A 25,310-nucleotide genomic window follows, 5' to 3' on the forward strand; every position below is an offset into this window, starting at 1 on the left:
AGAGAGAGAGAGAGAGAGAGAGAGAGAGAGAGAGAGAGAGAGAGACCTGCGAGGAAAGAAGCAGAAAGAGGAAAGGGCAGAGGGCAGAGGAAGGAGCCCCAGGAAACCGCAGCCGGTCCCAGCACAGCTGCGTCTCTCCTGCTGCCAGCCGGGAGTAGGGACACGCGGGGCATTGTTTCCTACCTTGAGTGCCTGTGTCTCCGCCTTGAGTGGCTGTGTCTCCGCCACCAGGCAGCCTCACACACGCTGCTCTGGGGCACCAGCGGTCCCCACACCTGCTAGATGCCGTGGGACGCAGAGAGGACCGCTAAAGGGCTTCTTGGTGGCAGAAACCAGCAGATTTCCTCTGCCCTCCAGCTGCCTTTTGCTGAGGCTCGGGAGAGGTTTGCAGATTTCCTTTTCTTGGGCAGTCCCGCCCCGTGTTCTCGCTCAGATAAGCCCCATCGCGTTTTCCCTGAGGGCCCTGCCTTCCTGGTTCAAAGGGCACCAGGCCACGCCACCTATGAGACTTAGCATTTCGTGCGCTTCAATTACATTTTTCCCTCACTTGGTCTCTGGCCGGTATAGATTTTCTCTTCCAGCTTGTTTCTAAGTTCAGCTCCCTCAGCCCTCAGAATCAACCTTATGACCCCTCTGGTCCATTTCAGTACATTCACATCCTTTCTCCCCTAATGAGATGCACAGAGACCAACCATAATTTAAATGCCTGACACCTGAACTTCTTTAATCCCCCTGGATCTTTCTGGTTTACCTACCAGATATTTCTGGTTTGCCTAAGGCTTCTGGGTTGATTTCTTTCTGTGGAAATTTTGCCTAAAGGCAATTTTGCTCAAAGTCAGCTGTTTGGAATAATGAATGACCTTTCATTCTCAAGAGAAGAGGCTTCATTACCCCCCTCTCTACTGGCAGCTTTGCCAAGCCTCTACCCCAAGGCTCATGGGAATTCCTGAGAGGTGGGGGAGGGTGGCAGGGTGCGGGGGCGGGACTTCCACCGTCATGTTCTGCTTTCTTAACAGCCCCACACTTCGGAGTCTTTCATAGAACTCCAAGGAAATTAAAAGTGGTTCTTAATAGGAAAATGTTGGAATCTCTGGAATAGAGGACATCTTGTAAGTTTCAGTTCTAAACGGACACCCTGACTTTTAGGAAGGCTCGTGGTACTTCCCAGTATTTCTCACACCCATGGAGCAAGCTGCCATGCCGTGAGGTGCTCTGTGGAGAGGCCTATATTCCAAGGAAACAACAGCTTGTGGGAACCTGAATCCTGCCAACAACCCCATGAATGAGCTGGGAAATGGATCATTCTCTAGTTGAGCTTTGAGGTCCTTGTAACCTAGTGGGAGACCCAGGGCCAGAGGGACTCAGTTAAGCTGCAACTCAACTCCTGACTCACAGAAGCTATGGGATAATGAATGCTATTTTAAGCTACCAAGTTTTGGAGTAATTTGTCACACAGCAATAGATAACTAATACAGATAGTAAAAGGTGATTTACTTTATGCTTCTAGACTCTGCATATCCAGAATGGAAGCCATAATTATTAATTCTGTAGCAGCTAGGATGGATCTGCTATGGAAGAACTGTCTAATTCTCTGCCAGGAAGTTCATGGGATTGATTTTTGCAAAGGGTTTATGGCTTAGGTATGAGACCTAGAAACTGCCCACCAACAGGAGAGAGTATATGAAGACTATCTCAGAGGCCTACTGGGTTGCTAAGTGGCTTCAGTTCCTCTTGGCATGATTTGCCATTTTACCCTTGTTCTGACACATGGCCAGCAGATACTGGTGTGGATAAGTGGCAGATAGTACCTTAGGGTTCACCACAGGTGCTCAGGGTATCCGTCTAGGGGAACAGCCCAGAAGGGTGCAGAGAGTCTCCAATTACAGCTCCCATGGACCCTGGAGGTTTGGGAATGCCTACATCTCATATTCTCAGTCCTTTGCTCCTATCTGTCCTTGTGCTTTCTGTGTCCGATGTAGAAATCAGAGAACTTGGTCACCATCTCCTTGGATCTCCTTAGAGGCCTGGCCCATCCCCTAATCTCCTCTTCCGTCACAGGCAGGAGACTCTTTGGACAAGCCCACCAGAGACACAGAGGCCTCCTACAGCTGAATTCAGGAGTCCCCAACATTGTCTGGCCAGTGGAGACTGATGGGTGGGAGTGTCAAATAAGGCACAGTTGGCCTCATAGACAAAGGTGCAGATTTCCAGTAGATTTTTTTACTTGAAGAAAGGGCATGAGGCAGAGGTAGGAGTGTCTCTCAGAGAATTCCTGAGACCAGCCCTGTAGGAAGAAAGAGTCCATGTGGCCTCTTTCTATAAGCTCTTCTTTTCCTCCACACTCCCTCATAGAAGGAGCTCTCCCCAAAAGTCCAGAGCTTAGTGAGCATTGGCCATCACCATTCTGTTCCTCAAGTCTTGGGTGTTGGCGTCTTGAATCCACAAAATTATTTTACTCATGATCTTGGAAAAGAGAGGTATTATCTTAATTTCTTTTTGTTGCATTTTACTAAAGACACTTTCTATTAAAATATTATCAAATTGGCCTTGGCTGGTGTGGCTCAGTGGGTTGAGCGCTGGCCTGAGAACCAAAGGGTCACTGCTGGTTTGATTCCCAGTCAGGGCACATGCCTGGGTTGTAGGCCAGGTCCCCAACTGATAGCAAGCAAAAGGCAACCACACCTTGATGTTTCACTTCCTTCTTTCTCCTTCCTTTTCCTTCTCTCTAAAAAATAAAGTAAATAGAATCTTTTTAAAAAATAAAATATCAAATTGGTCAACATAATTAAATATCATGCTCTTTGTCTCACACTTAAAGTACCTTGGGAGGCTCCAACAACTTAACTGGAACATTCATTCATTTAACCAATAATTAATGGATATGTATTTGTGCTTCCTCAGTATCTACAGAACTCAAAAGAGAACCTAAGCTTTACAATGCAAAGGGATCCAATAAATTAGTGAACATTGTAAAAATCTATTTTAAATTCTATAAAAACCAGGTTTTTCTCTAGGTATTATCTTTTTCCCTTTAGCTCAATGTCTTTAAATATGTACTGATATTACAATTTAATGAATAATATCATTGAAAATATAATAAATAACTTTTCCTAAATGAATCCTATTGGCACACAGGCAGAACCTAGGTTAAGCAATCCTGCGCTGACAAATACTCCCTAGTTCGTGCTAGGAGCACTGCTGGGCTGCTCCTGGGCCTGTCTGTCTGAAGATATACGAGGCCTTAATATATGCTGCAAAACTAATGGACACACTTTCTTTTTTTTCCTTTCCATCAAAATCTTCTGCAAGGATTCCTAAGACCTGAGCTTGACACTGATACTTTGTTCTCCTCTCCAGGGACCCCCTTGCCAATGCTTGGCTTGAGAACCAGACAGCTCACTTTGTTCATGTGACCCGTGGCTATGACAAGACGAACAGAGCTCTGCAATATTCCAGCCACGGGCCTGCACCAGGAGACAAGGGACTGCAAGAGAACCTGGAGTAGGCCACCTTGTGTGGGCTTGGTAGAGAGAGAAAGTCCTTCTGGTGTCTAGAGTGATAGGCTCTGCCTGCCCATGGGTGTCATCCAGTAAGGATAGAGCTGGGGCACAAGGACAAAGATGAAACACTCATTGGGGCCTAGGTAGGAAACTCAGAATGAGAATAGAGAATTGATCTGCTTGGAGTACAGTTTCCGCCTAGATTTTGCTACGTGGGAGTTGGGGGTTGTTTTGTTCTCCTTTTTTCTAGAAATGACACAGGTATACCACAAGCACTTGTGAGCATCCATTTTGTGCCAACATGTTCCTGAGCTGGGAAACAGGACACACACCCCATCCAGCAAGTAGTTGGGGCCCGACAGACAGACCGGCTTGGGAGGAAGAACAAAAGGCCAGGGAGAAGAAGACCTGGCTTCAGTGTCCTCCTTGCTGCTGCTTCTGTATGGCTTCGGCTCTATGGGCCTCAGTGCATCACAAATAGGGTGAACCCAATAAATGTTTGCCAATCGACTCAGTGGATGTTTCTATATCAAGGCACTCACGCCACTGGGTAAACTCAATTTCCTCTCTGGAATAAACAGTCTTTTGGAAACAGATGTTCTCCACACAGCCATTTACGTAGAGCTATGATGCTAGACAAATTTGTAGTTCCACATGGAAGCAGATTTGATTTCTAAATGCTGAGCGTACAGGTTCCACCACAATGGAACACACCGTGAGTGTCTGCTACTCCAGTTGTTTCCTGGTGCCCTGGCTCAGTGACCACAAGCCAAGGAACAAAATCATCAAGCCTCAACAACAAATGTCCTTCCTTAGCTCCCACCCCTACCATCTGCGTATCAAAAGAGCTGCTCAACAAAAAGTAAACAATTTGTTCCCATCATGTTAAACCTTCAAAAGGCAGGAAACCAATATCTTCATTAGATCTTGCAGAAGAGTTCAGCTATCACATTTGTGGTTTCCAGATCTCCCTACTTGTGGTGAGCAGACAATTTGGTCTATTTTGTTGCATAGAATTTAAGTCAGTAAATATTTATTGCACTTTGTTTTGTCTCAGGCTCTGCAGGGGACTACTTGGTCCTCTCCCCAAGTCTATCTAGCAGGGAGATGAGATCTGGACCCAGATTCAGGTAATACAGGCAGAATTAAGGGCCACTGTGGGTGTGTAAGCAGAGGCTTGGGGAACAGAGACCCTGCCACAGGTGGCCAGGCCACACTGAGAAATTTGACTGTTGTCATTCTTTCCTTTCCTTCACCCTCCTCCCAGTCCTGCCAGCCTCCTCTTTCTCACCTGGATTTGCATATGTGCCACCTCCCCCACCCCCACTACTCTGCCCACCCCCGCACAACCCTCTTTTTTTCTCCAGTCCACGGTCAGCTCCATCGGACATTGGATTATCTTTTGTGGCAACACTTGTGCAGGGGCAGCATCAGCCTAGCAGAGGTAAACTTATTTTACTGAAAACTTGAAATAATTTTCCTACATGAACAGGACTTGGTCAGCCCACACTTGTCGCTCGAAGTGTGGTCCTCAACCAGCAGCAGCAACATATCATCTGGCCATCTACTGGAAATGCAGACTCTTAGGCCCCACTCCAGCTCTACTAAGCCAGATCCTGCTGTTTAAAAAGATGTCCAGGTGATTCTTGAGCACATTAAAGTTTGAGAAGGACTGGCTAAAGCTTATTTATAGTTGAGACCTTTTTTCAACATTCAAAGGTAAGGTGGAAATTTCCCCTTCACCATCTCATGACTCCTAATAGAACCAAATATGCTATCAAATCCATGTTTCTGCCTCCATCCTCCTAAAGGACTCAGAGAACTGTTCTATTTCCTAAAATACAAACCACATGGCCATCTGTTAATAGAACTGGAGAAAAATGACTGAAGTTCCTAGTCTCAAGCCAATAACTCTACCTTCCAGACTGAATTCAGGCAGCTAGGTTGGTCAGAAGCCTGGTTTTCCCTGGACACAGGAGAAGGATCAGTTGGTGAGAGTTTATATTTCAAAGGTGTGAGGAAGAAATTTTGAAGAAGCCCTTTTTCTGCAGTAATGTGAGCCCCTCTGTCTCAGTGTCCTCACCTTCACCTTTGGAGGACCCCGTCGCAGGGGCTTCTGGGCACCCTGGCCTCCTGCTGTCCAGGGCTGTCCTCTGCTACCTCTAGACATGACTCTCAGCCTGGAAGGGACCAGAGAGAACATCTTGCTCCTGCTTCTCTGGGTTGCCAGAGTTTCCCTTCTGGTTCTGAGTGGACAACTGCACTTGTGACCAATAATGGGGAGATCACTACCACCCAAGCAACCCCTTCTACTTCTGAATGGATTTGACTTTAAAAGGACTTTTCAGTGTCAACTCCTCTTGACTCGTGAGGGAGGTATCTTCTGAGAGTGCCACCTGGTCATTCAGCTGCCAAGTTTTCTATGTAAAAGAGTACACCTTAAGTCCATGTTTCTCAAACTTTGCTGTATCTTCAAAACACCTACGATCTGCAGTTAAAGATTGAGAGGGCCACTGAGCTTTTGCCTTTCTCAGGTGGTGACAGTGCTCCTGACCAGAGTTTAAGTGGCAAGGCCTTAGGCTAAATTAAAGCTGGCTTCAGGATCACAGAGAACCAATCCACATGACCTGCTGTTTGGTAAATTGTCTTCCCCAAATCATCCATTTTTTTGACCACAAACATGATAGTTTCCCGTGTGTCATGGCTTTGCATTTTCTTACTGTCTGATTAACTGTCTTCTGGAAGTGCTCTAATGAATGTTGACAAATCCTCTAACTATGTGTCAGCAAGCCAGAGCCACTTCATGCTGTGACTGAACAAACTCAGGGCAGAACAGGACCTGGTTCAAATGTGCTCAAGACTATACAATCTCGTTTAGGGATGATGCGGTTCTATAGGCGAATATGGAGGCTAAAATCAACAAAGACCTCCATTCCTCCCCCTTTGTAAACAGAGAGGAAAAGAGGGAGGGAGGGAGAAAGGGATGGAGGGTGGGAAACCTCAATTAGTTGTTCCACTTATTTATGTATTTATTGGTTGATTCTTGTATTGATATGTGCCCTGACTGGGGATCGAACCCACAACCTTGGTGTATCAGGACAATGCTCTAACCAACTGAGATACTTAGCCAGGGCATAAAGTACTAATAATTCGATGTGTTACCCTTTAAGAGAATTTTGAGAAGGCAAGCCTAAATAGGCAATGTCATAATCCAAAGGCACACTCCTAAATGCTGTCATTGTAGGCCCCATAGCAGACTGGTGGGAAAGACATGTGACAAGAGGGCCACTTAGAGCATGCAGTGCCATAGCTGCTTCTTCAACCTTCCCTGAGGCTCCTGGATACATGAAACACAAAACACTGTGTTCTGCAACACCCAGGGCATGAGGAACAATTTCCGTGAAGTTGGTTAATTTTAAGAATTCAGTTTTTCAAAGCAGCCATGGGCTAGGGAAGGCCTCATGAAAACAACTGGAAGTATTACTTCCAAAGCCAAGGCAACAAGAAATGAAGCCAGCATTTAGGTAAAAATACCTGCCTCAGTCAAGGGAGGCAGTGAGGCAGCGACACTACTCCAGGGAAAAGACTGGAACTTCATTCAGGTCCTGCTCTGCCCTGAGGTTGTTTAGTCACAGCTGGAGTGGCCCAGGCTTGCTGACACAGAGGGCTTGGCAACATTCATTAGAGCACTTCCAGAAGACAGTTAATCAGACAATAAGAAAATGCAAAGCCATGGCATACAAGGAACTGTTAAAGAAACTGTGATGTTGGTGGTGAAAAAAAAAAAAAGAAGGTGATCTGGGGAAGACACGGTGTGCTTGGAAGGGGAAATAATAAGGCGGAAACCAAGACAAGAGCTTTCTCAATGATCACTTAAAGACAGCTGACTGGGGACTCCTGGGACAAGATGTTAAAATGAAACTATTTTAGTTTCTGTTTTGGCTGAGGCTGCAAGACAAGAGACACCCCACACCAGAGTGAAGTGTGCAGTTCTTGCAGAAAGGGATGGTGGAAAAAGCCAGTTCTGTGTCTACAGATGACTGCCCGCATCCAGCCTACAATAGAAATTGTAGAGGTTGAGAAACGAGTTGACTAGAAGATGAATTGTGGAGAGAATTCTCTGGTATATTCCTAAGGGCTTCAATGTGGCCATGTGAATAGCTTGCTGTCTGTCCCTGGAGCTTGGCTGCTCTGACAGCAGAACAAGAGAGGTGCCTGTGGGATTGGCCTGCAAGCCCACAGTTTGTTTGGGTAAAGAATGTGTGAGTATTCCTCGGGGACTGGGTGCAGACCATTGGGAGAGCGATCTGAAGTGAGACCTTAGATCTTTAGACTGTCTGGAGGCACAAGGGGGCCTCAGCAGAAAGGTGCACAGGCTCCTTGAGGCTATGGAAGGAACTGTAAGTGAGCAGCCAGAGGAAAGTTACATTTGTCAATGTTAAGGAAATTGCAAGTGAGAGATGGTAGAATCCGCAAAAGACCCATGTAAGAGCCCACGGGATGAAGAGTCCGCTTTAAACATCATCAGAACTGGGGAGCATGATGCTAATGCACAGCAGGATTAGTCAAGTAAAACCCGCCCCCTACCTCTTGCCTCTTCTCCTTGCCTCACTCAGATCATAAAGGATTAAAAATCATTATTAGCTAGGTTGAGAGAAAGCAAAAACGCAAGATTGGACAGGGGGTTAAGAGAAGCCAACCATACCCTCCTTTACTGCTGCAAGCAACTGACCAAGGCAGGCCTGAGCTGGGAATGGGGAGTCCTCATAACTTGGAGTGAAATTTAGAGTTTGATTATCACACTGACTTGGACATACTAATTATGGACTAGAGAATGTTTTGTTATCCAAAGGGATCCAGAAAAGTCACAAGATTTGTCCATAATTCATAGACAGGGAAGAAGTGGCCTCACAGGACACATTGAAAGGAGAATGGGAGACACGGATTATGTGGCTTTATGATTATGTCCCGTGGGTCATTGGCTGTTCAATGAAACAATGAGAGTTTGAGAGATGAAATCATAAAATTCTGCTACTCTCATCACAAGATTCACTAGAAGATACATTAGCTTTAAAATATGTTTCTGAGTCAACTAAATTTTACAGGAGAGTCCAGGTTCACACTGTCAGAACCAGAAGGAACACTAGACATAAGCAACTCTAACCCCTCATTTAGGAAACTTAAAGATTAGAAGACTTTTCCTAGCTCCTATTTATTGTACATATAGAGACATCAAGAAAAACTGGGAATATACAGCATCTGCTCACAAAATATTTAATTATTTACCCTTCTTTGTCAAGGCCAAATTTATTCTTGTTTCCCAGGTTTCAGAGAGATTAAAGTAAAACTGTTCTTGACAGTATCTAATAAAATCTATGCTAAGAATCCAAGTTGACCCCAAATAGCCAAAGCAATATTGATAAAGAAGAACAAACTTGGAGGTATCATGCCATCAGAAATCAAACTATACTACAAGGCAACAGTAATCAAAACAGCATTGTACTGGCATTAAAACAGACACATAGATCAATGGAACAGAATAGAGAGCCCAGAAATAAACCCACGCCTTTATGGTCAATTAATCTATGACAAAGAAGGCAAGAATACACAATGGAGTAAAGATGGTCTCTTCAATAAATGGCACTGGGAAAACCAGACAGACACATGAAAAAACACTGAAACTAGACCACTTTTATATACCATATACAATAATAAATGCAAAAGTAGATTACAGACTTAAACATAAGACCTGAAACTATATAACTTCTAGAAGAAAATATAGACAGTAAACTCTTTGACATCACTCTTAGCAATATTTTTTTTTTTTTTTGATAATTCTCCTCAGGCAAGGGAAACAAAACAAAAAATGAACAAATGAGACTACATCAAACTAAAGGTTTTTGCACATCAAAGGAAATCACCAACAAAAGAAAAGGACAATCTATTAAATTGGAGAAAATATTTGCCAATAATAAATCCAATAAGGGGTAAATACCCAAAATATATTAGGAGTTCAAACAACTTACCCCTCCCCCAAAAAGCAATACAGTTAAAAAATGGGCAGAGGACCTGAATAGACATTTCTCTAAATAGGACATACAGATGACCAACAAACATATGAAAAAATGCTCAACATCACTAAGCATCAGGGAAATGCAAATAAAAACCTCAATGAGATATCACCTCACACCTGTCAGCATGGCTTTATAAATACATCAACAAGTGCTAGTGTGGATGTGGTGAAAAGGGAACACTTTTGCAGTGTTGGTGGGAACACAGACTGGTACAGCCACTATGGAAAAGCAGCACAGAAGTTCCTCAAAAATTAAAAGTAGAACTACCATATGATCCAGCAATTCCACTTCTGGATATTTATCTGAAGACAACTACAACACTGATTCAAAAAGATATACACACCCCTCTGTTCATTGCAGCATTATTTATAATAGCCAAGATAAGGAAGCAAACTGAGTGTTCATTAACAGAAGAATAAATAAAGATGTGGTACATATATACAATGGAATATTATTTAGCCATAAAAAAGAATGAAATTTTGCCATTTGCACAACACAGGTGGACCTAGAGGGTATTATGCTAAGTGAAATACATCAGACAGAGAAGGACAAATGCCATATGATTTCACTTACATGTGAAATCTAAAATTAAATGAACAAACAAAAACAGAAACAAATTCATAGATACAGAGAACAAACTGATGGTCACCAGATAAGAGGAGGTTTGCAGGGATGACTGAAAAAAGGGAAAGGGATTGAAAAGTACAAATTGCCAGTTATAAGAATAGTCACTGTAAAGTACAGCAGAGGGAATGTAGTCAACAGCATTGTAATAACATGTACGGTGTCAGATGAGTACTAGACTTAGCAGGGCAGTCATTTTGTAAGGTATATAAATGTCTAATCACTGTGTTGTACATATGAAACTAATATTGTATTGACTAAAATTGAAAATTAAATTTTAAAAACAACAGGATATTTATTCTTTCCTAAATTTATTCTTTTCTGCTGTCTTTCTAGGCTTAAGATATAGCTGCTCTTATTATAAAGATCCTTCTGTTGAATGTTCTAAGGTTGTCTGTGAGCACACACCTACAGATGTATCAGTTTTTCATTATTCATAATGGTCACTCAATACCACAAAAACTTTCCTAAGCTCATGTATTTGTCTTATCCCAAGAGAGGGTCTCATGTGGCTTGGTATAGAAGAGGGTTCAGCCAATGCTTGCAAAATGACATGACTAGATTCCAGTTTTACTGTCTATGTGTTCTTTATTTATCAATAACACTGCTTCTGTAGAAAGAAAAAGGCTACATTTCTGTCCATCCTTGGGAACCTGGAGTCATATTTAATTCTTTGCAAATATGTGACTCAGGGTTGCAAAGTGGAGAAGGGGAATTTCCTGTCAGCATCTAGTCCCTTGGGCAGACACATCATGGCAAGTGTGTCCGTGTGGCCTTGGTGCCCTTCCCATTGGCCACTCCCCCATGCTGAGCTATGCTGGAGTCAGTGGTATCAAAGACACTCAGCCCCTGGGTCCCTTTCCATCCTGTGATGAGAAAGAAACACTAACTCTCACTGGAAGATCTACATGATTTATGGCCTGTTCAAATTCCTGCAGTACTAGATACCCTGGCATACCTTTTATCAACATGGGTAGGCATCTGAGGTCCCCAGACAGGATCAATGTAATCCACTCTTTGCCCTAGTTTTTTTTTCAGGATTTCTTAGTTCCTTAGTTTCTTAGTCTTTCAACTACTCAACAATGGTGAATAAATGCCCAAGAGTCTTAATTAGAGGAGTGTGAAGAAAATCACTCATTATATGCAATGTGGTGTTGTCTAAATTCTAATAACATAGGCTTAAAAGCTATAATGGAGTGACTTCTTCCTACTGCAGTCTGGGAAGGGTAGGGACCATTAGGTATCCCTGGTCCCAGCTGGCCCTGACTACTCCCAGGGCTTCCAGAGAGGCAGCCCATGGGCCTCCAGCAGGAGAGGTCTGTGAAGTTGTGGCAGCTTGCTCAGCAGCAGCCTCATCTTTCCCAGCAGGGCAGGTACACCAGGGATCCCCCACAGGTAAGGGGCCAGGAGCCGGACAAAGCCTACCTGACTCCATCCTGCCTTCCTGGTTCTCCGGGACTTCTTCAGAGGCACTGAAGCCCCTGGAGAAGGGCTGGTGGCTGAAGAGATCATCACACAGGAGGCTTCGGCACAGCTTGGTGAGGAAGCGGAGGACATATCCAATGCTGTTCACCACGGGCAGACTCCGCAAGTGCTGTTTCCCATCGAAGGATGCTGAGACTGGAAAACCACAGAGAGAGCAACTCAGAGTGCAGCTCAAGTCCCTCGGCCCTGGGGAAAAGGCTGCTGTTTGTTCAGTTTGTTTTTTTAACTAAGCTCTATTTGGATTTCACAAATGCCCTGTTCCTTTTCCTGGATCTTATCCAGGTGACCACAGTAGGTATAGTCCTTATGTCCCCTTGGTCTCCTCTAGTTTGTGACTGTTTCTCAGTTTTTCCTTGTTGATCATGACCTTGATAGTTTTAAAAAATACTGATCAAGTATTTTCAAAAATATCCCTCAATTTGGGTTTGTCTGATATCATTATATTTTTCTCATTATTTGACTGGGTGATACGTCTGAGGAGAGGAAAACCACAGAAGGAAGTGCCTTCCTCTTGGCATCAGGTCAGGTACAAACGATATCTACATGACATCTCTGGGACGTTCACTTTCACCTGGCCAAGACAGCGATGGCTACACTTCTCCATTATACTCTCCATGTTCTCATTGCCTTAAAAATAAGTCACAAATAAATAAAAAACAAATAAATAAATAATTTAAAAAAATAAGTCACAAGGCCTTGCCTACACTCAAGGGTAGAGGGATTGAGCTCTGCCTTCTGGAGAGGGGAGAGTCTCTATATCACTTGAAATTCTTCTAGAAGAAAGAATTGTATCTTCTCCTCTATTTATTTATTTATTCAATCATTTATTAATATCAGTACAGACTCAGTATATTTACTTTGTACTGTGGTTATCCAATACTACGTTATTTATTTTCTTGCTCAAATTGTTCAAGCTTTTGTCTTTGAGAGCTTTCAGGTTGACTCCTGAGTCCCTATGACATGCCTCCCCCACCCACCCACCCCCCACATTTTTAGCAACTCTTTAGTTACTGACACTTCAATATATTCCAGGTTCATCTTGTATTTTCTCTGTCGCAGCCTTAAAATCAGCCATTTCTTCAGCAGCCCTGGTTCCATTTATTGAAGAATGATATTTAGAAACCAAAATTTAGGTGCTGGATGTGCTCGTTGCTATTGAGTATCAGTAGTTCTGGGACCTTTCTGAAGAGAGCTAAGAAATATATGATGTTTACTATTCCATTATAGTTATTTCTCTACCTAGACATAGCTAAGGATAGATATATAAATAATAAATAGATAGATACAGATAGAGCAGGTATATAGATTTAGGTATATACAGATATATTTTAAAAACATAAGTTTGTACTGAAGTCTCTAATTTAGCCTCACAGAGTTCAGGGTTCATTACAGCACTCTGGGGAAGAATCTTTATAAAAGGACAATTATCTCTGCACAGTAATGCTAGATTAAACTTGATTTCTATAGTTACCAGAATTTAGAAGAAATACTGGTTTCTTCCAGCTCAGAACATGTTCCTTTCTGTAATTCTCCTCACAATCCTCTCTCACCCCAAGAAGCTTGCATGTCAACCTCAGTGTGAGGAACACAGGAGGTCCCAAACAGGACATTCTGGTGCCACCTGGGCCTCGGCCACTCAGCGTGAGCACCCAGAGCACAACCTGGTTTTTTACATTATATCTCCCAAAGGCTGGCAGATGGCAATGGGGCTGGGGCAGAGGTGATAAGAGCTAGTTTTTATTTCAAAGCAAGAACAAAAGAAAAAAAAAATACTCGTTTTAATAAGAAGTCAGAATGATCCACTTCTTTTGTGTAACTCTTTATAGTTTGACAAGAGCTTTTATACTCATCATGTCACTTAGGCCTCCTGACTGTCCTGCAAGGAGAGTGGGTTAAAGGTTACCCCCTGTTACAGATGAGGAAACTGCAGAGAGGGCCTGGTTTTTCCAGCTCATGTGGTCTCAAGTGGACTTGCCTGTCATTTTAATACTCCAGGTGAGCCTGATAGGAGAGAGAGCCAATGAGCTCCCAAAAATCTCACCAAGGGTACCATCCTGGCCATGGAAATGCTCTAGAAATCTTCTTAGCGTGGGTACTTCTGCTTGCCTCTAATACTTTAAAGTACTGGGCGTGTTGGAAACTGAACCCACAGCAGGAGGGTCTGAAGCATCGGGTCCGTCCCATAAATCTGTGGGCATACATTCCTGGGTTTGCCCAGGAGATCATAGCAGAGGGAAAATTCTGCCTCTTGCAGGAGGGCATGGGATTTGTGAGATCAGAAGGTCTACCCCTGTGGGACAGGGCAGTTAAGGCAGAGCACCCCAGCAGATGTGCCAGGAATGGGTGTGGGGCACCACAAGGCTGCTCCCCAAGCTCTCAGGGTGGCCCAAGACCCAGCTTTGGCAGTTCAGTCCCTTCAGCCCATTGTGCCACCACCAATGTCACCATTATTTTTGTGTTCTGCCCTGGGAATATTTGAAAAACAGTGCCCCAAGGATCAAGTTGTGGGTGGAGAATGGGAGAGTCTGGCTCTTTCTCCTTGAATCCTTCCCTAACCCACTTCAGATTTCCCTCAGTACTACTGCATTCTCTAAGGCACTGAGATCAAATGCTCAGCACTGGCCTTCCTGGGAATCCTGCAGCCAAGGGAAACTTGGCAAGGCTCTACCCACACTCAGGTTGGTGCCAGGCACTGTAGAAGCTCCTCCCAGGTGCCAAGGCTCCTGAGGCCACAAAAAGGCTGAGCCGGAAAGCAGGGGGAACGGGGTCAACTCTCCTGGCTTTGGGGGTAGATGCCATAAAGAATCAGTCAGGTGGAATTCACTTACGAGGGTGGGCACACAAGATAGGAGGGGCTTTCTCTTAGTACCAGGTCTGTGTCTTAAGCTCTGCTATTTACCAAGGAAAAGGACAAGGTTTGATCTCAGGTTGCAGCCCAGGGCTGAGAACCTGGCTCCCACACAGAAAGCAGGAGAAGAACAGCCAAGGGGCTCTTGGAAGGACTGACAACAGGTCTCTCCTCCTGGCCTCATACATCTATCTCTGCTCACATCTGCTAAAATCTCTTAAAAGTCATCCTGGATCAGACACATGCACCCAGGCCTAGCCAAGTTCTGTTTTCATCAATTACCAGCAAGCCAGACCTGACTTCCTGCTCAGAGGGAGCTCTAGAAGGTAGGCCAAATCAACCAGAGCTGGGGAAGCTGTGCTGGACACCCTTCCAGGCCCCAAGCCCTGGGGATGTGGAGTTAAATGCTCTGCCTTGGCTCTTCAGGATGCAGCCTCATTAGAGTCCCCTCTCCCCACTTCTTTGTCAGCCAGCAGGGTCACCTGCATAGTTGCACTGCTGGGAAACCTTCTCCCTTTTCCTTGCTGGTATGGAAGCTGTGTCCACAATGCTGAGCCAGAGAAGACGCTAAGCTGTCCCCTTGGAGTCAAGACATCTGCAGGGTTTAAGGGCAGGTGGTGACAGCCACTGTGTAGAGCTCCTGATTTGGCCTATCACTTGCAGTGACAACTTCCACTCCCTCTGGAAGCTGTTGGGTTGGAGCTGAAACTGGAGATGGGCAATGAGCATGAGAGAAGAGTTCAACTTTGAAGGCTTTTGTTTTAAAAGACACCTGCCCTGTGGGATGGAGTTGAGACCACGAGTGTCCCCACTTTCCAGCACGGTGATCTGTACCATGAGAAAGGAATGGAGAACAGAGAGGGACAAGGGCTGAAATTTTAGACAAGGTGGTCAGGAAAGGGCTCTTTGATAAGGGGCATCTGAGCAAAAACCTGCAGGAAGTCCAGGAGCAAATCACATGGACAACTGGGGAAGAACCTTTCAGAAAGAGGCAATGGCAGGGGCAAAGGCTCCTGGCCACAAGCATGAGTGCAGGATCAGGAAGAACAGCAAGGAGGAAGCTGTGGCCAGAGCAGGTGGGGGACTGGAGAGACGTGACCAGGAGATCAAAGTGGTAGCCAGAATGAGGTCACACATGGCCTGTAGTCCCTTGTGAGGACATGGGCTTTTTCTCAGTGACATGGGAGTCATGGAGCATTTAGGGCAGAGGACCGGCATGATCTGGCTTATGTTTTAAAGAACCAGGATGGTTGCTATGGGTAGTGTAAGGTGGCTGGATTCTGGCTCTATTTTAAAGTTAGAGCAATAGGGTTTACTAATGGGTTAGAAGTGGGAGGTGGGAGAAAGAGAAGAGCCAAGGGTGAGGTTTCAGATGTCCAGTCGTCTTGTCCAGGTGTGGAATCACCTTCTCCTTGGGCCCTGAGAGAGGCTTTCAGCACACAGGCTGATGAAGGACCCTGGGGCCCAACAGAGAGAAACCAGACCCCAGCCACAACCTCTGTCCCCCTAGCCTGAGGATGACTGCTTTCCTCTTTTTCTCTTCAGAGACATGTGACCCTCCTCAGAAACCTGCCCCAGGGCCTTACCTGAGACCATCTCGCCACCATAGCCTTGCTTGACCAGGGAGAAGACCAGCTTCTGCTGGTGGGCACAGTCGATGCACGCCTGCACCGCCTGCTGCAGGACCGCCGACGGCCGCTCAGGCCCAAAGTGCTCGGGCAGCTGCTGCACCTTCCTCCTCTCCAGGTAGGGCCCTGCATTGGCTTGCTTGTTGATGTACAGGCAGACTATGGAGACAGAGACCCACAGCGCCCAGCGTCAGTGCGCGCCAGGTCAGGGAGCCGCTCCCATGAGCCCCCCTGGCCCTGGTCTTGGAAAGCTGAAAAAAGGCAACAGTGGGACTGATTCTTCCTACTTGACAAGTAAAGAGGCTTCTCAAGATGGTCTTCTGGTTGGGGACAGGACAGGTGGGTCCCTCTGGTGTACTGAAGTCTGAAATGCAGACAGTTATAGAGGCCTAGGACCACATATGTAAACGCATTGCCATGCAGGGCATGCACACATGCAAAATCCTCCCTGTTCTCCAAGCGAGCTGTCAAGCTACACATAATGTTTGCCACTTTTTTGTTAACTTGTGGTGAATAAAAACATCAAGATAATGTTGATTGCTCCAAAAACCATGTATTCAGCTTCTAAAGAGAGTGCTATTTACAATTTCAGAGAAAATAAACACACAGCCGCCTATTTAGAAGAGCCCAATCAATGGTTTTCCACACTTCTGAAGTAATGTATCTGATCAGTAAAACACTTTTGAGCACATACCCCAAAATGTGTTTACAGTATTCCCTCACTTATCACAGGTATTACGTTCTAGACCCCCCCACGATAAGTGAAAATTCGCGAAGTAGGAACCTTATATTTATTTTACTATTTATATATATTTTAAGGCTTTATAAACCCTTCCCACACACTTATAAACCGTTCTCAGTCCCTTATTAACCTTTCCCACTCCCTTATTAACCCTTTCCATGCTTTTATAAACGCTACTTATGTTCTTAAACATAATCTACACTCTTAAACCTATGTAACTTTAACAACATACGTATGCAGTACCGCAAAATCCCGCAATATAGCAAAAAAATCCTTGATAAATAATTAAATATAATATTTTTAAAAATCCCGTGATTCAGTGAGGCCGCGATAAGTGAACCGCGACATAGAGAGGGACTACTGTATATAGAGAGACTACTGTATTTATTTATAGGTTATATACATTCATGTCTGTATTGATGTATTGTGCACATTTTAAAACATAACTAAGAAAAAGAAAATATTTTTAATCCTCACTTGAAAACACACTTATTAATTTTAGAGAGCAGGGAAGGGAGGGAGGGAGAGGGGGGAGAGAGAGAGGAGAGAACATCAGTGTGAGAGAGAGACATCTATTGGTTGCCTCTAATATGCACCCCGACATGTACCATGATCAGGAATTGAACCTGTGACCTTTCAGTTTGTTGGACAACTCCTGACCAAATAGCCACACCAGCCATGGCAAGAAAAAGAAAATTTTAAAGAATGAGACAAAAATATATATTAATAGTCTGTATCATATTTTCTTCTATACACTGACTTTCCTCTTCTGTTCCCCACCCCCCCCACCTGCCCCCCACTTCAGAGTATGAACATCTTGCCTTGGAGGCCACTAATGCAAATGAGTGTTGAGAAGGGACTTTAAAAGGAGACCAATAGGGTTATAAAACGGTAATAACAAAGGTGAAGAAAATCAGTCTTTATTGACCACCTATTATACTCCTGATACTTTATATGTTTTATCTTGTTTCATTCTTAAGACAAGTCTGGGAATTAGGTATTATTTCTTTACAAAGGAAGAAACTAAGTCTTCAGGTGATTAGATGGTTGCTCATAAAGTCTGTAATAGTTGGTGCAACAGGGATTTGGGCTCAAGCCTTTCTGATGTCAAGGCCTATGTTCTTTTCAATCTACCAGGCTGCCTTCTCTTCTCCTCATCAAAGATGATTAAGGAAATATAATTAATAAGTGACCTTCATGCCAGACACTGTGTTAGGCCTTATGGATAAAATGGTGAACCAAACTGACAAGGTTCCTGGCCTCACAGAGCTTAGGGCTCAGTGGGGAAGTGGACCTACTCAGAGGGCCCCAGGGCCTGATGTGGGGCTGAGGCTGGAGAAACACTGGCTGGTGTTGGGAGAGCCCTGAGAGGGGCCCTTGGTACACAGGCTCACGAAGGGCCCTGGGTCCTGACAGAGGGAGGAGAGACCCTGGCCACAACCACTGTCCCGAGGCCTGAGAATGGCTGCTGTCCTCTTCAAAGATACCCCCCTGAAGACCCTGGCAAAAAGCCAATAAAGGAGCTGAGAATAAAGGGAGAAATTGGGTTGCCAGCAAGAAGACCATTCTAGATGAAGGGAAGAGACTATGCTAAGATGCTATCTATGGTGGACACTAGGTACTAAAGAGAACAGTGGGCTGGATCACAGAGGGAGGGAACTTACAGGGCCTTGTTGGCCATTCTAACCAGTCTGGTCTTCACCTAAGAGCAATGGGAGGAGAATAAAGGAATTTAGGTGGAGCAGGAGAGGGCAGTGAGGTAGTGATGAGGGGGGACTGTGCGTATGTGTGTGTGTGTATGTGTGTGTTTGTGTGATAAAATCTGATTGCTCTTATTCTTACAATGGAACCGTTGGTTGGAGGATGCTACTCTGACTGGATCGGAGGGTGCCAGGTGCGATTAAGGGAGATTAGGATCCTCAGGAGACCTGGAAGCACAAACAGGAATGGAAACTCTTCAAGGTGAACAGGCTCACTATTGGTACAAAGAAAACCTGACTCTGGAAAGAAAAAACTGGGCCACCAACCACATTTTCTAGTCCTACCCAAAGGCAACCAGCTGAACTCAGGATGCATTGAAAACCAGGTGCTAAATACTCCAAGCTATGAGACACCTAAACTTGTGTTCTCAGAGAATCTGGTCACCCGAGCTGCATTTGGATAGCACCCTAAATCCTCTACTGGAGCTGTCTCGGGGGCGGCTCTCTAATTCATGGAGTGAGTAACTGTTTGATGACAGGCAGACCATCACAGCCTTGGCGTGCACTCACCTGACCTACCTGTGAGAGCCTGTGGGACTGCCAGGCTGGGGATGGTGGCTGCGTCCTGAGGGATGGAGCTGAGGTCAGGCTCCGGCGTACTCCGCGGTGGTGAGAGGGCCAAAGGAGTCATGAGTACCCGAGACTTGAGCTGCAAGAGGGAACCCATTTGGTCAGTGAAAATCTGGAAATGTTTTCTGCACCCTGCAAGAATAATTCCTGGATGGCCGTTAACCATGGCCACTCTAGCATGTGTCCACACCTTTCTACCGGACAGCTTTAGGGGCTGAACTTGATTCAAGTCCACGTTCAAGAGTCATGTTTGGGGTCACACTTGGAGGTCAGCTTCACACCCCACACTTACAGTGGAGCCATCCAAGAAATGATTGTGTCAGCTGGTGGGTAGCTGGAGCCTATAAGCCCTCTGAGTAAAGGACGTGGGATAGGGGACAGTTCCCTGCACGAGCCCCTGTGCTCACTAGTAGACAGTGCTTTCCCGACAGCCACCCAGAGACAGACCCTGCAGCTCATCTCACTCTGCAGAGCTTCCTGCTAACAAAGATCACTGAGTCATTCTGGAAAAGAGAGCAGGAGCTATTTCTCCACGGGGCTACTACTGCTCGGTGTTGACTTCCTGCAGCAGAGACTGTCCTTGGCAGCCTGAGTGTGCGCAGGAGTGCGTTCTCAGCTAGTGAGAAGCAGACACCTGGAAGGTCTCACCTGACATCAGGAATGAGGAGCTGAAATAGGCTGTTATGGATTCAGGAGGAGATGACTGGTTAACAACGTCAGTACTAACAAGTCACTCTCCATACCAAGGTTTAGTGGACAAGTTTCTAATCTTAGCTTTCCACCACCAAATAAGAAGTCAATCACTTCACCTCTTCACCACTAACAGTGTGAATGTACTTAACTCTACCGAACTGTATACACTTAGAAATGGTTACGATGGTACATTTTATGCCATGTGTTTGTTTGTTTGTTTTTTCCATAATTTAAAATTTTTTTAAGATTCTATTTTTTTAAAAATGAGGAACTTTATGTTTAAATGCTGATGGAAATAATCCAGTAGAGAGGGGAAATTAATGGTACACAGGAGAGTGTGGAGAACTGCTGACGTCAGTACTTTTGAGTAGGTGAGAGGGAATGAAATTTAGTGAATAAGAGGGGTGGACTATGGCCTTAGAGAGAATCATGGACCCTTCATCCTATTGAAATAGGCAGAAAGGTGGAATATAAAGGTCTGTATCTGGGCGGGGTGGATGTGGTGGTGAGAGCTTACAGAAGGTCTTTTCCAAGGGCTTCTAATTTCTCAGTGGTGCTGGAAGCTGGGTGTGAGGACAGGGGAGTGTGCGTTAACGAACTAGGACGGTGGGAGAAGTGGGAGGGTGACTCCATGAGTATGGCTGCTGAGCAGCATTGAGGGCACAGTGGGATGGGTGGGAATGAAAATAAACTGAAACTGAGATCAGTCAAGAACGAGCATGTCGGCTGCACGAGGCTGTATGAGCCTGCAGTCTGGGGCTCTTACAAGAGACTATGTCAATCACAAGCTACAATTCACAACAGAGATTTCATCCTAGTCTGAGTTTAGAATTTGAAATATTAAAGGACCTATCAGGTAGCAATGCACTGCTAAATATTACAAAACTAATCTAAAAGAAACCTCAGTGGTAGAAGGAGTGGATCAGGAGCCTGCTGTGACTCAGTCACCATGAATTTGGTGTGATTTCCTCACCTGCTGAGTGTGACAAGGGCTGTGGCTACTCTGATGTTCTCCCAGGTCAAGCACCAAGGGTCCCCCTGACAGTCTTTCTAGGACTGGTCTCCTGCTCTACACCACTTCTGATGGAGAGGCCACTGGCAACAGTCCCTAGGGACTGTGGGCAACAGACTCTGAAAGTGCCTTGGCTAAATCCTCCTTTATAGGCTTAAAGCCCTCTGACTCCCCAACACACAGACAACAATGCTGGTGGGGAAAGAAAAAAACCACAACATTGTCAGGTTGTCATTTTCCCCACTGTGGCTTTTAAACAAATCACACCAATATCCTTTTGATCCATCTTCCCTAGAAAGATCGATGATAATGATGATGATGGCAGCTAAGACTTAGATAACCAAACACTGTTTACCATTTGTGTAAACTTCACAACAACCCTAACATCTAATTCTTCCTCATTATTTTAATATTTATTAGAGAGAGATCTGCCTGTTGAACTCACCTCCAAAGAAAAAATGTAATTATAATTCACTGTTACCTCTGCCCACCATTTCTGCCCAGGTGAAGCAATTAAAGGGACTGGACTAATTCAGCTGGTTGCAGGGAAAGCTGTCTGTATTCATCCAACCTCTAAAACAACTTCTGGGACTTTTGAGCAAAGAAAAAAATCTCATGCTATTGTAGATGGTATGACTTTTTAAAAAATATCCTTTTAGTAAAAGAATACATCATGAATAGAAATGCCCTTTGACTTAGCATTCTAAAATTTCTATCTCATTACTTATTATAAAGAATCAGAAATAACCTAGCCTAGAAAAGGGAGTCGCTCATGATTTTAGAAAGGTCCTGATACAGATATGAGTCCACTGCAGAAGCATCCTTCAGTGGGACGCGGGCAGCAGCCTGCTGGTGCCTCTCCCGTGCATGGAATGAGGAGCTCCTACGTGCCCCAACCCATCCACACTATGCTCTGGCAAAGCATCTGTCTTTGTCATTGCTTGGCTTTTAAAAACAAAATTGTTTATTCACTTTCTTTTTCTTTTAAATGGACAAAATAAAATAAACTTTCTATCTTGGCTCCTCATACTATTCTTTAATAAAAGGAAGCAGGGCTTTATGTAGAAATGGCTGATTCTAGGCTGGGGCAGGAGGTATATAAGATAAGCCTGGAGCACCTTATTGTGCCAGAAAGTAAGAAAACCCTAAACAAACACATACAACGCTGACGAGCATAGGTCAGAGGGACACAGGAGCTTCCAATGGCAAAATCTGGAACAATATGAGCAACAATTAAAGAATGTAGTAATGGACCACAATGCAAAGTGTGCAATAAATATTCATGACTCAAATCTCCTATGCATAAAAATTTCAAATAATTTAATTTTAGAGCATAACACCCACTCCTCAAGTGTGGACTGTATATAGTAACTTTCTTCCAAAAAGGACAGAATGGAAATGGGGTGGGCAAGTAACTTTATAGTAGAGAAAAATGTCACATATCACTTCAGCCATGGGATCAAGGTCACCGTCCATAGTGATAAGCCATGTCAAGGGTATGTAACCTTGTTATGACAGGATGGGAATATTCTTCCCCCAAAACTCATAACACCAGTCTCATTATGAGAAACACATCAGCCAACCTAAGCTGCAGAACATTTTACAAAATACTTGACCAGGACTCCTTAAAACTGCCAACATCATCAAAACCAAGGAAAGTCTAAGAAACTTTCACAGCCCAGAGGAGCCTAAGAAGACACCAGGACAATGTAATGTGGTATCCTGGATGGAACCTGGAATGAAATAGGAAAACACTAATGAATCTAAACAAAATATGGACATTATTTAATAATAATATATTATTAATGGTTCAATAGTTGTGACAAATGTACCACAATAATGTACAGTGTTAACAATAGGAGATACTCTGTGTGAGTATATGAGAAATCTCTATCTTTGTAACTCTTCTTTAAATCTAAGATGATTCTAAAATATAGTTCATTTTTAAAATATTAAACAATGGGATCTGGAAGAATAATTTAGGTAAAATGGGAGAGAAAGGAGGCAGCAGAGGCCTCTTTCTTGGCAGCATATTATTGAAAGGAAATTTGCTGCCCAGGACTCCTTGCTCTGACAGATAGGAGCTAATCCTTGGCCCGCAAAGCCAACAACCATGTACAGAAGCTGGCGAAGTTGGCCCCTTTACCTGCAATTCAAAACCTCAATCAAATGAGTCTGCAAGTCCTCACCCACGACGTGGCTGTCAGTGGCTAGAGGGCTGTGCTTCACCTGGTTGAGTTTCGTGATGGGAAGAAGCGGAGGAGTGGATTTGGTCCCTGCCGGCTGGAGCCTCCATCAAAGGGGCCTAGGAACCTGGGATCCACTCACCTTGCATTTCTGTTCACGATCCAAACTAAGGGCCTAGAGAGTTTCTTGCTCTGGCTGTCTTTCATGGGAAGACCTTCTCTAAGACATTTTCTAGAGAATAACTGGAAAGAGTTGGGAAAGGATCTGTTTGCAAACTGAGATGTGTAGCCAGGGGACACTAAAGGAGAAGGCATCAGCTGATGTGAAATTCAGGTATTTATCTAGGAATATGCAGGTGTGGCAGAAACAGAAGTACTAACAACAGTATTTGAGAGGTTGACAAGAAGTTGGTACTCAGAGGATAGCGATTGTGGTGGGGGGAGCATGAAGACACATAGAGGCTGCCTTCACATCAGCAAAGGATGAACTAACAAAGCAAAATTTTTTTAAAAGTTTGGGGTGGCCGTGGACACATGCAACAGCTGCTTTGGGATCTGGGTTGAAGTCCAGCTTGGCACTCACTGACCCTGTCCTTAGTCTTGTTACTTTGGCTTTTGGAGCCTGCCTTTTCTTCATCTGTAAGGTAAGGATAATAATAGCCCCTCACAGGGAGGTGGCAGGAATTAAATGTAAACATTAAGCATAGGGATAATTAAACAAAGTGAGAACTCAATAAATGTTTGTTATCATTATTGCTGTTAGTATTATTGTCATTCTTAGAAATGCCAGAAATACAAATGAGTTCCAAGTTTCTAATTTATGCAGCCATGGCAGGAGGGGTAAATTGTTCATTTTTCCTAGGACCTGTCTGCTTTCTCTACACTTGTCACCTGGGATCACAGCTTCACAAATCTTTGCAAACCTGCTCTTCTCCCTCACACCTTCCAGATGATCCCTCTGAGAGACACGCTCCCAATATAGCTAGCAAAGGTTTCTAATTATTGCTTAAGCAGCAGCTGTCCTTTCCAAGTCTCATCATTTAAGCTAAATCTAAAAAAGAAAAAAGAAATTAATTCCACGAGGCAGTTGTTAATTCATCAAATAAATACGGAGCACCTATTATGTGCCAGGAACTGTTCTAGGTGCTGAGGATGCAGCTGCGAACAAGAAAATAAGATTCTTGTTCTCAATGAACTAATATTGTAGTAGGAGGAGACACATAAAAATAACTAACACACAATAAAAGTCAAGTTGTGACAAGTACTACTCTGAATGGTAAAATATGGTAATGTGATAAAAAGGGACCACGTGACCAGGGTAGGGCCTATAAGGAGGTGACATTTACATCAGGATCTGAATGGTAAGAGGGAGTCTGTGGTGATCGGGGAAAGAACTTTCCAGGAAGGCAGAGTGGCTGGTGTAAACCTCCTAAAGCCTGACTTCTTCAAGGAAACAAAAAGGTTGGGTGAATGGAACTGTAGACAAGAGGCAGAATGATGCAAGATGTGGCATATTGGTGGTCAGGCTCGACCGTGAGGGCTTTCTAAGTCAGTGTTGTAGATTGAATTGTGTCCCCTAAAAAGAGATGATCAAGTCCTAACCCTTGGCACCTGAGAATGCGACTTGATTTGAAAATAGAGTCTTTGCAGGCAAAATCAGGTTAAGATGGGATCACACAGGATTAGGGCGGGCCCTGATGCCAATGACTGGTGTCTTTATAAGAAGAGGAAAATTTGGACACAATATATCAGACCCATGTGATGTGTCTGCAGCCAAGGAACACCAAAGATTGTCGGCAATCACTAGGAAAAAACGAGGAAGGATCCTTCCCTTTAGCCTTCAGAGAGAGCATGGCCCTGCCAGCAGCTTGATTTCAAACTTAGCCTCAAGAGCTATTGTTTTAAGCCACTTGGTTTATGGTACTTTGTTACACTAGTAAGTAAATACAGTCAGATTACAGAGTTTGGATTTAGTGGAAGAGTTGTGAAAACAATCAGAGAATTTTAAGTGGGGAAAGACACAACCCAGTTTTTGTTTTATAAAGGTAAGAGAATGGGCGGGGGCAGGAAGTGGAGAAGAAAAACCAGTAAGAAGGTTCTTGCATCGTCCAGGTGACTGATCTAGGATGGAAGTAGTGGAGGCAGAAAGAATAGTTGGATTCAGAATGAATTTTGGAGGTGGAATTAA

At 44.3% G+C, this 25,310-nt stretch overlaps 1 protein-coding gene across 1 annotated transcript in view; it reads right to left on the minus strand.

The window, feature by feature from the left end:
- Nucleotides 1-25,310, minus strand: part of SCML4 (Scm polycomb group protein like 4) — a 101,726-nt gene that overhangs the window by 18,648 nt on the left and 57,768 nt on the right. Inside the window, exons 3-5 of the mRNA XM_090279727.1 lie at nucleotides 19,181-19,310; nucleotides 16,118-16,318; nucleotides 11,624-11,818 (exon numbers count right to left, since the gene is read on the minus strand). Coding sequence (XP_090135853.1) covers nucleotides 11,624-11,818; nucleotides 16,118-16,318; nucleotides 19,181-19,310 — 526 coding nt within the window. The remainder of the gene's footprint in view (nucleotides 1-11,623; nucleotides 11,819-16,117; nucleotides 16,319-19,180; nucleotides 19,311-25,310) is intronic.

The sequence above is a fragment of the Furipterus horrens genome, unplaced genomic scaffold (assembly GCF_987537825.1).
Source record: "Furipterus horrens unplaced genomic scaffold, mFurHor1.1.pri manual_scaffold_6, whole genome shotgun sequence".
NCBI lineage: Eukaryota > Metazoa > Chordata > Mammalia > Chiroptera > Furipteridae > Furipterus > Furipterus horrens.